General features: G+C 33.0%; 1 protein-coding gene across 1 annotated transcript; it reads right to left on the bottom strand.

Annotated features, from left to right (window-relative positions):
• Positions 1–970: 970 nt before the first annotated feature.
• LOC105286875 (rotatin) lies at positions 971–11,579 on the bottom strand. Its single transcript, XM_026969352.1, has 28 exons — positions 11,392–11,579; positions 11,099–11,283; positions 10,728–10,898; positions 10,505–10,638; positions 10,166–10,373; positions 9,870–10,028; positions 9,618–9,719; positions 8,963–9,478; positions 8,407–8,868; positions 8,095–8,304; positions 7,825–8,034; positions 7,452–7,625; positions 7,245–7,380; positions 6,890–7,108; positions 6,486–6,744; positions 6,205–6,377; positions 5,880–6,116; positions 5,529–5,752; positions 5,082–5,375; positions 4,496–4,754; positions 4,229–4,400; positions 3,938–4,134; positions 3,120–3,847; positions 2,744–2,951; positions 2,417–2,628; positions 2,149–2,289; positions 1,962–2,091; positions 971–1,854 (listed from the first exon to the last, which is right to left on the bottom strand). Exons 1-28 carry the CDS (start codon positions 11,435–11,437, stop codon positions 1,577–1,579), a joined length of 6,444 nt encoding a protein of 2,147 aa, XP_026825153.1. The 5' UTR covers positions 11,438–11,579; the 3' UTR covers positions 971–1,576.
• Between the last annotated feature and the right edge of the window lie 2,152 nt (positions 11,580–13,731).

The following is a 13,731-nucleotide window of genomic DNA, read 5'->3' on the forward strand; positions in this document are numbered from 1 at the left end:
TTAGAGTCGATAAATATTCAAGAAATTCTGATAAGTATTCCTGATTATCATTATCGTAATTACTATTCTTCGCAAGCTGCATATACATTGCAATAGCAATTAATTTTAAATTGTTTGTGAACTGTAAGGCGTCAGGTATAACATGCTTTTTTCTTATTTGAGAAAAAAGATTTTCAATGCAATCCTGTGTAAAGCGAGATGTTAAAACAAATGTAAAATGTTGTTCTTTAATTAAATATTCTGTTAATTGTATTATTGACATAGTACTAATTATTACACCTCTTTGAACCGGTTTGAACGCACCAATACCTATTCTTAATTGATTAAAAATGTCAATTACTTCATGTAAAAATTGAATATAATCCTGATACACGTTTACATGTTTTGTGCCAAGTGCTAATCGAGAACTTCTTGATGTCATGACAGAAAACCATTTATAAATAATCTTAACAAACCATGCAGTGGTGAGGTAATGTTTCTTTCTCTCTTGTGCATGTGTGTGTGTGTGTCTCTCTCTCTCTCATGCGCGCATGAAAATCTTTTTTCTCAAATAAGGAAAAAGAATGTTATTGCAATGCGGTGCTGCGCAACCTCCCATTTTGCAAGTAAGTATTGCAAAATAATAAAAACAATCTCACAGATGTTAACAGTTACACAGACGTTACATATTAGAAGCAATTTCTTTTTATCCCGTAGGATGGCGCACCAATCGGTGCGCCATGTTTTGGCACCGTGGCCAGTCTCTGATTACAGTGTCTCTATATTATCCATAGAATACAAAACCTACGTATGTACGATAGTAAGTTTGCTGCAACAATGGAACAATGGAATGCACATGCGCAGATAATGATACATAATATCGTGATCAATAATATATAATAAAATAATGATATATAACTTCACACTTTTTAATTTTTCACTTATTTTTCTTTTTGTTTTTTGATAAATTTCGTATATACATAGATTTATCTTTTGGTTTGAATCAAAAGTTTGTTCTCTCATTAATTTCTTATGTTTCAAAATGAAAATGTCGTTTTGAAACTCATCTTTAAATCGTACTGCTTTAAAAAATGGAAGCTCTTTTTTAATTTTATTTCATTACGTAAAAATAAACGATCAGTTTTTATAGTGAGTTGTACTACTACCTCATATCTCGATCGAAAATAGCGAGGGCTCATAGCGGACTTTTTGATAATGAATTTTAGCAGATGAAGGCCAGAAACTGTGGTCGTGAAACAATTCAAATGTTGATTTGTATTATTATAAATTTATATGTATTTAGCACATTTTTATTTACACATTTATTTTCAATAATCTAATTATTTTTACAGATAACTGCATTTTCTAAAATAAATTGTATTATTATATTAAATATTATTAATTATTAAATATTACTATGAAATACTTTTGTATATACTAATGTCTCGAAAAAATATATTACTAAATTATAAGCTAAATGAATTATAAAAATATATTATTCAATTGTAAGCTAATTTTTTCTCATCGATTAGAAATAGTTGTATAAAAAATTTAATTATTCGCATATATTTTAATTAATTTCAGTTAAGTTACTCATCTATTTTTCACTATCACTACTTTTTACTACATCTGGATTGAGAATAGAGAGCACATACAATAAAATTTTGACGACTTCTGGCTCTGTTTCCTTAACATCATTCTCTAATGTAAATCTACTGATAGCTTCCCGAATGTTTCGAGGAAGACCAGCGCTCCGTGCAATTAGTTTTCCTTTTTGATTATTGCTAACTAAAGACCATAATATGGAACCGGCTAAATTGACTTCGCACGGCGATCCGTTCTTGAAGATGTCTTGTAGAAGATTGATGAAATCCACTGGAAGATGGAAAAATTTACTACTTTGTAATTTTAGTAATTCGTAAATGAATACTATAAATTTACAATATTATATTGCATCAGCGCATTTATATTTATTTGTATACCTGAGCTGAGAAGCCGAGATCTATTCGTTATGTTGAATGCTAAATTACGTAATATTGATATCGCGAGAATTTTAATCGATGATGAAGAATCCTTTGCCAAGTGTATTAAAACATCCAAAGCGTCGGTAGCCTAAAAACAATTTTATATTTTTATTAAAGAATTAATATATACACTTTCGTACTATACCTTTGGCACGCACAGCTGTCCTTCTTCGTAATAAGTAAAATCTATTAAAAATTCCAAGTAATACATTTCGATTAGTAGCCACAGTTTCATTCTTTTAGTGACACTAGGATGTATTTTAGTAAACAATTGTAGAAGATTGCTCTGTAAAAATAATAATGAATGACAATTAAACAATAGACTAATTAATTACATTAATTTAACAACAAAGCGTATCATGCTAAATTTCATCGTTACAAGTATACTTCGTATTGTAAAAATAGATGATTACTTTTGAGATAGAAACCCTACACTCGTGAACATGCACCGCGTTCCGCAAAATGTGAAAGGCGTAATGTATCTTGTGATTATCAAAAAGCTGATCAGTTCTCTCAGTTTCCTTGCATATTACTTGGATAATAACGTGTATCAACGCAAGCGTATTTGGTGTTTTCCTTACTCCACTTCCTGGAACTATTGTCGTTAATGTTAAGGATTGTGCAGCTGAAAAATAACATGAGAAAAATCTAATTAAGGAAGATCATATACAGCGGAAAAGATCATACTACGACACTAATCTGTGACAATAGTTGAGTGCTAAGTTGAAACATCATCTTACCAAAGTTACATTTCGTTTCGGTAAAGGTCGCAAGTAATTTTAAAGCAGATATTGACACCGTTTTGCTTAACGATATCCAAGCCCATAACTTATGCACCACGTCTGCCAAACCTTCTTTCGCTAGGCTTTCTTTAACGCATTCGTTTCCGTACATAAAGTTCATCAAAAGCGTAAAGATGCAGCTCACATCGTGCAACAAAAAATGAGTCTGTGCAACATAAAACAATATTTTTTATAGAAATTGCATAGCAAATTGCAATTGAAATTTTGCGTATATTAGATAGACGTTGTACGTCTCTGATTTGTATCTGATCCATACAGAGAGAAGAGAGGAAAAGAAAGTAACAACAGTTCAGTGTAATTTTTAGTCTCTTACCTTCTTCTCCGCTTGTTTCTTATAAAGCTCGAATGGTTGGAGATTCAATTTAACGTACAATTCTTTTAGAATCATTAATGCAGTCTCGGGGAGATTATTTTGCAGGGCTATTTGTTTTGCCGTCTTCGACACACACAGTAAATTTGCAAGAGCGCCTATAACAAGACCCTTGTCCTCCGCTTGTTTGGAATTCTTTTTGGATTTCGTATAATTATAGGCGGTAAAGAGATGCAGCAAAACTTTACACAATTCGCCTCCTATCGTTTGCTTTTCGTTCGATGGCTCGTTAATGTAAACTTTCACACAATCACCTTCCCGAGACCGAGGATACGAATTCGACGCACAGAAATAAAAATCCGTTTTTGTCTTTTCCGGATTATCATCCACGAAGTTGGACGCTTTAGCACGTGTTAGAGTGGTATCGAGTAAAGTCCGTGAAAAAAATTTATTTTTCTCCTGGAAATCATCCTGGCAATCATTTCTAAAGTTCTGAATTTCCAGAGATAGCAGAAAGGCTAAGCAACTAATGGCACTCATTCTCAGATCTGTCGTCGAATCCTGTATTGCGAAGCAAATAGAAGCCAAGATCTTTGCCGGTGTGCATGATTCTAAAGCGCTTTGAATAGTTTCGAAATGCTGGTTCTCCATCAACGAAAGCGCTGTTACGAAGTTATAGATTTCCGTCCATAATCTGTTGCGCAGATATATCAGGCGTGGTTCGTTATGCTCTAAATGAAGTATATATTTAATTGTTGCTATAAAAAAATTGGTAGAACATTTGATTATTATATAATAATATTGAAGCATACAATACGTACGATATAGGTCAATATCCAAAAAGCAAAATAAAACGTAAAGTGAATCTCGGGAGAAAACAACAATAGTTGTGTACTCTTTGCTGTGCCTGATGGAATTTGTTAGAACCGTGCAAATGTTAATGTACATCTCTAACTGATCGGAATAATCATCCACATCCTTTCTGCTTTTAATTATTTTTGGGATTTTATCCAAACACCTTACAATAGGAGAGATCAGATAAGACATTATATATAAAAAGATACATTATACAGAAACCAGATACTCTGATATAAATTTTTTAGCGTACCTACCAAAATAAATATTTATCGACAGAATGTTCGTATATTTGTCGAACTACTTCATGTTGTCCAACAAATATTAAATTGTTCAATAAAATACAAACAGCTGTGATAAGCGCGGGCGTTGTTACGTAGTTTTGCATAAATGTTAAGTTATCTGAGGAACTATATTTTTCTGTGGAAACTGAAAACAAACAATAAAGAATAAATTTAAAATGTATAAGAGTTGCATAAGAGAGATATTTCTTCTTATAATATACAGTTGAATAATGTAATTACATGGTTGTAATTCATCCTGGCAATAGTACAAACGCCATATCACGTGTGGAAGAATGAAAGATTGATTGTTGTAAACATTACAATCCATAGTCCCATGTACATTCTCCAAGGTTTTGCAAATTTTATCATTAATTTCTTCTCGCTGTCTTATATCCACCGTAGATAAACTATAGATATTGGAGCATAGGACACCAATTTCATGATAAATATTGCGTTGCTCAGCATATATCAGTATAGCTTGCGGTTGTAGAGAATCATCCTAATCAAAGAAATTATTTTTTAAAATATCTTTATAAATATTGTGTTTTAAAATTGAGAAGATGTTTGAGTATATATCTTGTCGACTAAAGCATAGTTTAAAGCAAAGTTTATAAAGCAAGTTTAAAAAATAATAAACTTTTGAAATTAATTTTACACTTTTGCACTACTTTTACACTTTTTATTATTCAAAACATTAAGTTTCATCAATTTTAAATAGAAACCTTATTTTTTTTAATTGTTTTAAGAATGTATTTAAGTTTTTAAATTTATAAATTAAATAAATATTTAATTTATATTGATGCATTGATACTCTTTTCATGCTTACACAATGGAAACTCATAGTATTGCAGTTCTTTAACATGTTAGAAAATGCAATACATGCTTCTTCTTTCACTAAACAGCATTCCTCTTTATTTGTAATGCACTGAAGTAACGTATGACACAGATCACTTGGTGCCATGGCGATCGCATTAAGAAGCTGCGACATAGTATGCACTATGTTCATCAAACCTGCCAATAACTGCAGAGCGGAAGCACGAACTAAAGGATCTCTATTTTGCCATAACATAGGTAACCAACTTAACGAACGACCTTCCTCGTACCAAAATACCATCCACGACTGTAAGTACAATAATATTATTTGCATTAGTCTTATTCATTTATATAAAATATGATAATTAAAACTAAACAATTGCAGAAAATATCAAACTATAGAAATCTTTAAATAAAACGTTAATACAGACGCATTTTTGAAATATCAAATCCTACTCACGTTCTTATTAAAATACACTTGCATCTGATGCAACAAATGATTGAGACATATTATCGAATTTCTTGTTATCGACAAACCCATGAAACTAACTGTACCAGCACCGTGAAAAGACATGATTAGCTCGATAAGTGTATTGCAAAGAGATATTAGTAGATTCTTATGATTTCCCCATTCGCACTGATTGATCAAATATGTCAGGCATGTTAGCAACCAATCGAGGTAAGCTGCAAGAAACATAAAAGAAAAAAGAATGATGATTCTGATAACAAATTTTATAAACTCAAAATCTTAATAATATGAAGATTTTATTCAAGAATATTATTTGAAGATGAGACAGACACGAATACCAACCGAGATTGTAGAAATGTTGTTGATCTCCAAAGCACAGCGTCGAGACGACAAACTCAACAAACTGAATCCAAGTATTTTTAGATTCATCGTTGGATTTTCCTTCGATCGCCGAACACGTACGTACTAATTTAAATATGAATTGATGTATATTCTGATTGTCAACTTCCATGTTCTTGAATAACTCTGCCAATGATCTCGTCATATTTTTTACAATCTTACTGACCCACAAACATCCACCTGAGTATTAAAAAGGATATTTAATGCCGCTTTAAAATGCTTATTCAAGAAACGACGGTATTTTCGTTCGTTGACTGTTGAGTTATACCATTTTTTCGAATAGTTAGATACAGGTGTAAAAAGTTCAAAATGTCCACAAATAAATCACAATCTTCCTTATTCGTGGGATGCGATAATAAAAAGCGCTCGAACGTTTGTTCCCATGGCAGCGAGTCGATATCTTCCGCGACTTGTGGCAGTACTTCGTAAAATTTCAGATACCTGGAAGATTATGATTAAATTAGACAATAAACAGTAATGCAGCATAGATTTAACATCAATCAATACGAATAATATGTACATTAGCAATAATGATAAATAACAACTTACATTGTAAGATAGTCTAGTGCACATAGAACGCTATTATGCGTAGTGGAATTTTGAATGTTATAAAGTTGCTTTTGACAACAATATTGGACGGAGCTACTTTGTAGAAGAAGCAAATCTTTCTCGGAAATCGCAAGTTTTTCGGTTATAATTGCAGGCATTTTTAAATCATCTAAGCGCTTCCATAAAATATTTCTATCACCATGCAAATTCCATGCCAACTTTAGACTGAGAAAACTTAACATCAGATCATAGTCGGGTACTAAAAATTATATATTCAAACATTATTTGTTTTTTTCTTGTTTCACAATTTAAAAATCTTTAAAACAGTTTTTACATGAAATCATATAGAATTAATAATAATTTTCAGTTACGTGGAATTTTTACATTGTTAGAAAATTACTTACTATATGATTTTGTTGTTTGCACATGACACTTTGGTTTTAAAAAATAAAAACATTCAAACGGTACTTTCATGCTGCTTAGAACAATGTAAGGTAGCGACACCTCTTCGTTAATGGTTATCATGCAGTCGTGTATTTGTGCATGTTCACCATATGCAAGCAAGCATAACAGTTGCACACCATGTTCCTTCATATACTTATCATTTGGAAATAAAAGGAGACCTAAAAACGTAAAGTTTTATATATTTGATATTAAAAAATGAAAATAACAAAAAAGAAACTTTATTATATTATATGTTTAATACAAGCTTCAAATAGAAGAGAGAAAAGAATCATATGATATATAAAATATACGTACTTCTTAGGACATTTATGAGAACATCAAAATCGGCAGATAATGTTTTCCGTGTAGAGTAGTCAAAAAATGCAATAGATTTTAAAATGCTGATTATAGGTACCACTGAATCTGAATAATTCATGTGATCTTTTTCTGTCTAAAAATAACAAAATTAAATCAAATATAAGAAATAATATTCCTTTTGTAAAATAATATAGATTAACCCACCAGAGCTTTTTCTAAAATATCTAAAATTAAACGTAATCCATCTTCCTTGAAGACCGTTTCGTGCGACGAAACATTGGCAAATATCACGTTAAGTTGGTTTAATACGGATTTCCGTATTTGTGGCTCGATACTTGTGTCCTTCAACATTTCCAACAATGTTATTATATCGCATTCCTACAAACAAAATATTTTTGTTAATGGAATAATTCAAAATCATACGTATAATTATTTCCAAAGAAATAAAATAACATAAAATGGAACTTAGAAAATCTTAATTAAATGTACAAATTATTATCTACCAAAAAAAAAAGATTATACGCACATGCACATGCACACGAAAAGTTGTAACTAAAATATTCTAAATGTAAATAACCTGATAATGATTATATATATTCTTAACAATGCCTTTACGCTTAAGTATGCACAACGAACTAAGAGGTGTGTCGTGTACAGGTAGATGCAGACGTGGTAATTTGTGGCGCGCATTTATTTCCATTGCAACAAGCCAGAACAAGCGACGTGATGCTTTTTCCCGGATCTCACTACTCGGTGAGTAGAGAAATCTTATATTTCCTTTTAATTGCTGAAATTAACAGTTGTATAATACATTATTGATAACCACAAAAGAGCCAAGTTAAATCACCTCAATATCTGGCAATCCAATGCCATCGGCAATGTCAGGATCATATAACTGGATTATATATTGGCCTAAAGGTGTACGAATGTCAGCATGGCATTGTAGCAGATGCATTACTGGAATCAACGCTTCCATAGTTCTCGACCATCCAGTCGAACGCATTTGTGCTTGTGCTTTCAATATAAAAAGTAGCATGTCTGTCGACGCGTTTTTTATCTGAATGTCATATCAGTAAAATCAACTTGTGAAGCACAGTGTGTATGTACAATAATTTTATAGTTTACAGAACAAAATGTACGATCAAATATATCTTATTACCTTTCTGTCCTTGCTTGTTGCGCCATCACAAATAATTAGCGTCAGGGCCTCCGGTTTAAGTAAGAACAGCAAGTTTTCCCACGTCAGGTTGCCTTTATTATGCTCAGCTCCTAAAATATTCTTGACTAGAAGATGACATTCGATATACGTAATACGATGAACATTCGTGTCTTCGTGTTTTAATAGAGCCAGTATCAAATTTGTCGCCGCCGCATCAATATTGCTTTCCGTGAAATGCTTCCACGTATCCCGTAAATAGTTTACAGCTATTTTAACAATAGTTGAAATCTTATAATATGATGCTGCTTTGAAGATATCCGCTAATATCTGTAACGTTTCCAAGACCGACGCTTCCAACGAATGTTCCGATATAGAAATAGCGTTCTTTATACACTTGATAATAACTGGCGCGTCTTCATGAGCCAGGATTGTCAATGTTAGTTTATAATACTCGGAAAGGGGCTATAAATAAATAAAAAAAAGCATTTGTATTCACTCATGGTAATTAGTACCTGCGGTGAGAAAATATAGAAAAGAAGATAATTAAATCACTCACAGAAACGTAAGAACAAATCATGTTATGCAATTCTGTACACAATAGGTCTAATGATGCATCCCCTTCGGCTTGTACTATGCATTCTCGTAAAGTATCCGGTACAACGACCCGTGCCCTATTGAATGGCACAAGACCGCGTAACAATCGCATAGTAATAGTCATAAGATGCAGGTATATTATTCTGAAGTAATCCGCGTTATTCCAATCGCAAAAATGTTTCATCAGCTCCCCCAATAAATCGAACAGCATCCTCAGATCATTCTGTATCTTTGTTTCATTTTCGTAGCACCAGATATGAGGCGTTATACTAATTAGTAATAATCGTACTAACTCGTGAGCTAGGTCTACGATGTATTTAACGTTTCGTAGAGGCAAAGAGGAATCAACGGGTATGTTTAACTGGGAGAGAACGTATTTCAAAGATTCTATGCAGTAAACTGGCAGTAGCATCTGCTGTGACTGCAACGCGGAATCGTCAATATTCTCATTGATACTTTGACTTCTGTCGCTGGTCCCCTAAAAAAATATCAGATGTTACTAGATGTAAAGAATTAGTTGGATATTTAAAACTATGGCATAATAAATAGAATAAACTAAAAAATTAATTACAAACTCGATCCGATCGAGCTTTTATAGAAAATCGAAATTCACTCACTGCCGATTGATACGCTTGATAGTTAACTTCAGGTACACCGCTGTCTGGGTCTCCAACTTCCGAAGATGCATAAACATTGGTATCTAATTTATCAGCTAATAACTATGTAAATACACAAAAATTAGCATATCTCTCGACGCCTTTTTTACACAACAAAAATGGTATTAAGGTATATTGATATTGTCAATAAAAGAAATAATTGTCATTATTAAATATTAAATATAAGAAGTTCTTATTGTCATATACATTTACCTTTTGCTCCTTATTTGCTATACAGGGTTCGCAATAATAGTAAATGCGAAATCTTAAGGCACGGGTGAGTTTGCGCAAAGTTTTAAGCACAGTTGGAATCACGCAAGCGACATTAGGGTCCGGTACGCTGGCACTTGATTGAAGAAGACTATGAAGTATCTGTAATTTTAGATACATTATTTTAGATGCATCTCTCATTACATTATCATTATTTTAGGCATGCGTTTTTACCAACGTTATTCCAAACGCCGTTAAATGCCTGTTTAAATAATCGAATTTATAAAACTAAAATTTACTATAACTATTGCTGGCCGCTGAAGAAAAACCTCTGCTGGAAAATCTTGCATCATGACATTCATTATGAACTGACACGTGTGCAGTATGAGATTGGTGTCAGTGGTGTTATTAAGAGCCTCCTCCACCGCAGCAAGTACCGCTTTATCCGATGTGACTAGTGGCTGCCATGGCATTGCGAGCCACCTAATACCATCTTCTAATAGTATGCTAAATAAAAGAACCTTTTTTTAATATCTTTTTTCAATTAATCTTCATAATTTAGTCAGATTTTATTATGCTTGCCAACTGATACTATAACAATGTATAAAACCCTATTTGCTACGTTACAATAATCTTACCTCTCTACGTTTTCATGCTGATTGGTTGATTCATATTGGTCTTCTTTCTCAATCTCCTCATTTCTGTATTCAGTATGATCTTGCGTTTTTGTCAGAGATTTATTATATTTTAAGTTTATATTTATGGCAGAATCCTGCAATGAAATTACAATTTATATTTCATGTGTTTCAATATGTAAAAAGCAGCATAATAATATTATTTAATAATATTTTATTATCATACCATCTTGCTATCTGTATTTGATTTATTTATCTCACTTCCTATATGCAGAATGGCTTTTTCAATCTCATCCAACTTTGCGTGCCATTTAGGAGAGATCTTTCTTTTTAAGTCGTGGAAGTCATTCTGAAACCTCAATTTTCCAAATGCGTTCAAGTAACCGTTAGCATCTGCCTTAAAATGATAATTACATAATCAAAATACAATAAGCTTTCCATGAATTAAAAACTTTCTCATGAGCTCTAGAGTATCATAACGAATTAATGAAATAATCTTGAAGTAAACTTTCCATGTCAGAAAATATAATTATATAAATTGTTTTCCAAGCAAATATTGTGTTAAAATCGGTCACACTAGTAAAGTAATCCAAATACCTGTACCAGCCGCAGTAAAAAATTCAATACTTTCTCTGGCTGTGGAACAGGCTCAAAGGAGAACCAACTGAATAGTTTCCGAATTATCCCCTTCTTGATAGCGTCACAGTCGCACACAAAACCAAGATCGTATTTGGAAATAATATTATCCAAGGCTCGTAATCGTATCTCGTCGATGGTATGATCTAAACAGTGTATGTAGTGTTAAAAGGTATGTACATACGCAAAAAAACGTATTATTTGAAATTTCCCAACGATTATTTATTTGTCTCACATTTCTGCCTGTGTTTTACCTAGTTTCTTGATGTGTTCGGCCGTTATTCTGCCGGTCCTTAGCATCGTAAATAATAATGTTGTTTTGCCCAATTTTGTCAGATTCTTGTAGATTATACAAACTTTGAAGATTTAACCGCCAATATTTTTAGAAACGATCAGATGTGACAGGAAAAAGAAGTAAGACAGCGACTTTAGTAGTAGCCAGCTCAACTACGATGTCGTCACTGTCGGTAAAGAAACATCTTACCGTCTGTATTTGTCATTCCGCTGCATTTAGTACGCAAGAATTGGTATAGATAGTGCCTGCTGTTCCTTTCTATGCTCGATGGGAAGTCGCGCGTACTCGATTCCATTCAGATTTCTCACGGTAAATCCGTATAAAAGCGCACGCTGCCCGTGGCTTCGCAAGATCGCTCAATCGAATGTCATGCGACACAGCGATCACGCGATACGTCATTTGCGATTCAGAGATAAAAAATTCTAACAAATTATGCCATCAATCATTGTTCCAAGAGAAAAAAGCATTTTAGTTTCCACCCCCTGGCAGTTTGAAATAAAACTAAATAATCGGCTTATAAATTATGAAAAATCTTCAGACACGAATAGTTTGAATATTTCAAAGAAAATTAATATTTGCTGCAAGAACAATCAGCTTTTATCTACTCCCTTTCCACCGCCATATATCGCCAAAGCTTGCTATTTTGCTTGAATTCAGAATTAAATTTTAATATACTGTATTTTTATTTTAATAACCTTGGATTCGAACGACTTAAGAAATTCGAAGAATTTGAGATTAAAAACTTATAGAGAAAGCTTACTTTGAAAAGTAAGCTTCCAAAGTTTGTTCCGTTCAAATCGTCCGAGCATTGGAAAATGTCTATAGAAATGCCATTATCAGGAATGAGAGGAAATTTGCCTTGATCGAATAGTAATAGACTAAATAGATTCTGATTGAGTGATCGACAACAACAGGGTAATTGACAACAAAGAGTTTTCAAAGATCCGTTTAATCGTTTTATGAAATTACAAGGACAATTCGAAGCACATGCTTTCCGCTAACGAGGTACGTGTAGGTATTACAATCAGTTTATAATTTTACGACACTGACGTACATAATTATGTACATATCATTTAACTGCATATAAACATACAAAAGATTTAAGATTAATCATCGAGTCGTTGGTAATCGCCTCCGAAATTATCGTCTTTAGCACCACGATCGACCTGTCGGCTTGCCCAATACATATCAGATGTATCTGCATAGCTCGAAGCCTCGTCGCTAGCTAAGAAAAATTTGTCATCCCGTAAAAATGCAAAAGCTTTTTGCAACTCTGTAATTCTTCCGCAGTGTTTGCACGTAAATTGCACGTTGCACATGGAAATCATTTCTAATTTACTTTCAAGTACACTGCTTTTAACGCAACCCCGTTGATTGTTTCGAATCTTTTCTATTCCCATGCAATTATAAAGTGAGTAGATTTATGAAAGATGACCGAAAACGAGGATTTATTTTAGATTAATTTCACAAAGACAAGTGTCAACGTTACTTAAAAGTTTCATTTATCAAGTTGGTGCAAGGAATACCTCGTGTTTATTAGATAAGTTTTGAAATCAAAGTTATAGCAAGATCAAAGCAGAACTGCCATTACTAGCTTTAATAGACCCCTTCTTCACGTTTTCACACAAAAATAGAATGCTTTTTACGTGTGTTTTTTTAATGTCTCTGAATTTTGAGCAGAATTATTTTATGCAGAATTTAATAGAAAGATAGCAAATTTTTCGCACTAACCAGCGATGTTACTTACGGGATGACCCATACCCATAGACGCCGGGTAAACAACCGAAATGTGATTCGTGCTAGGTGCTTCTATGCTAATAATATTTAACGAAACGTGACGCGTTACGCTTGCAAGACGGCTTGCTATGGTTCGTGCGTTCGATCATTTACAGATGTTGCTGTAAAAACATGATATATAATACTTTGTATTAGTGAGGCGTACCAGAAATAACTTGTTAATGAAATGATGGAACGACGGAGCACAATGGAGCAGGCTGCTCGCATACTCTTCTCACGCAATTACGTAATTATATATATATATATATTTATAATTTTATATATATATATATATATATATATATATACCTACGCGAGAGAAACGTATATAAGCGAGCAGATAGATCTTTTTGTATCTTTTTATTATCTGAAATTATGCGGAGGAAGAGATTCTTTTACTATCGTAAATCAATTTTTTTCCAGGTGCTTCCATGGACAAGCAAAACGCGTACGAGGCGAATTCGCGCGCATTGTGCTTCTGTCGCACATTGTTAACCCGCGATACACACTGTATTTTTTTAGT

Source organism: Ooceraea biroi, chromosome 1 (assembly GCF_003672135.1).
Source record: "Ooceraea biroi isolate clonal line C1 chromosome 1, Obir_v5.4, whole genome shotgun sequence".
Lineage (NCBI taxonomy): Eukaryota > Metazoa > Arthropoda > Insecta > Hymenoptera > Formicidae > Ooceraea > Ooceraea biroi.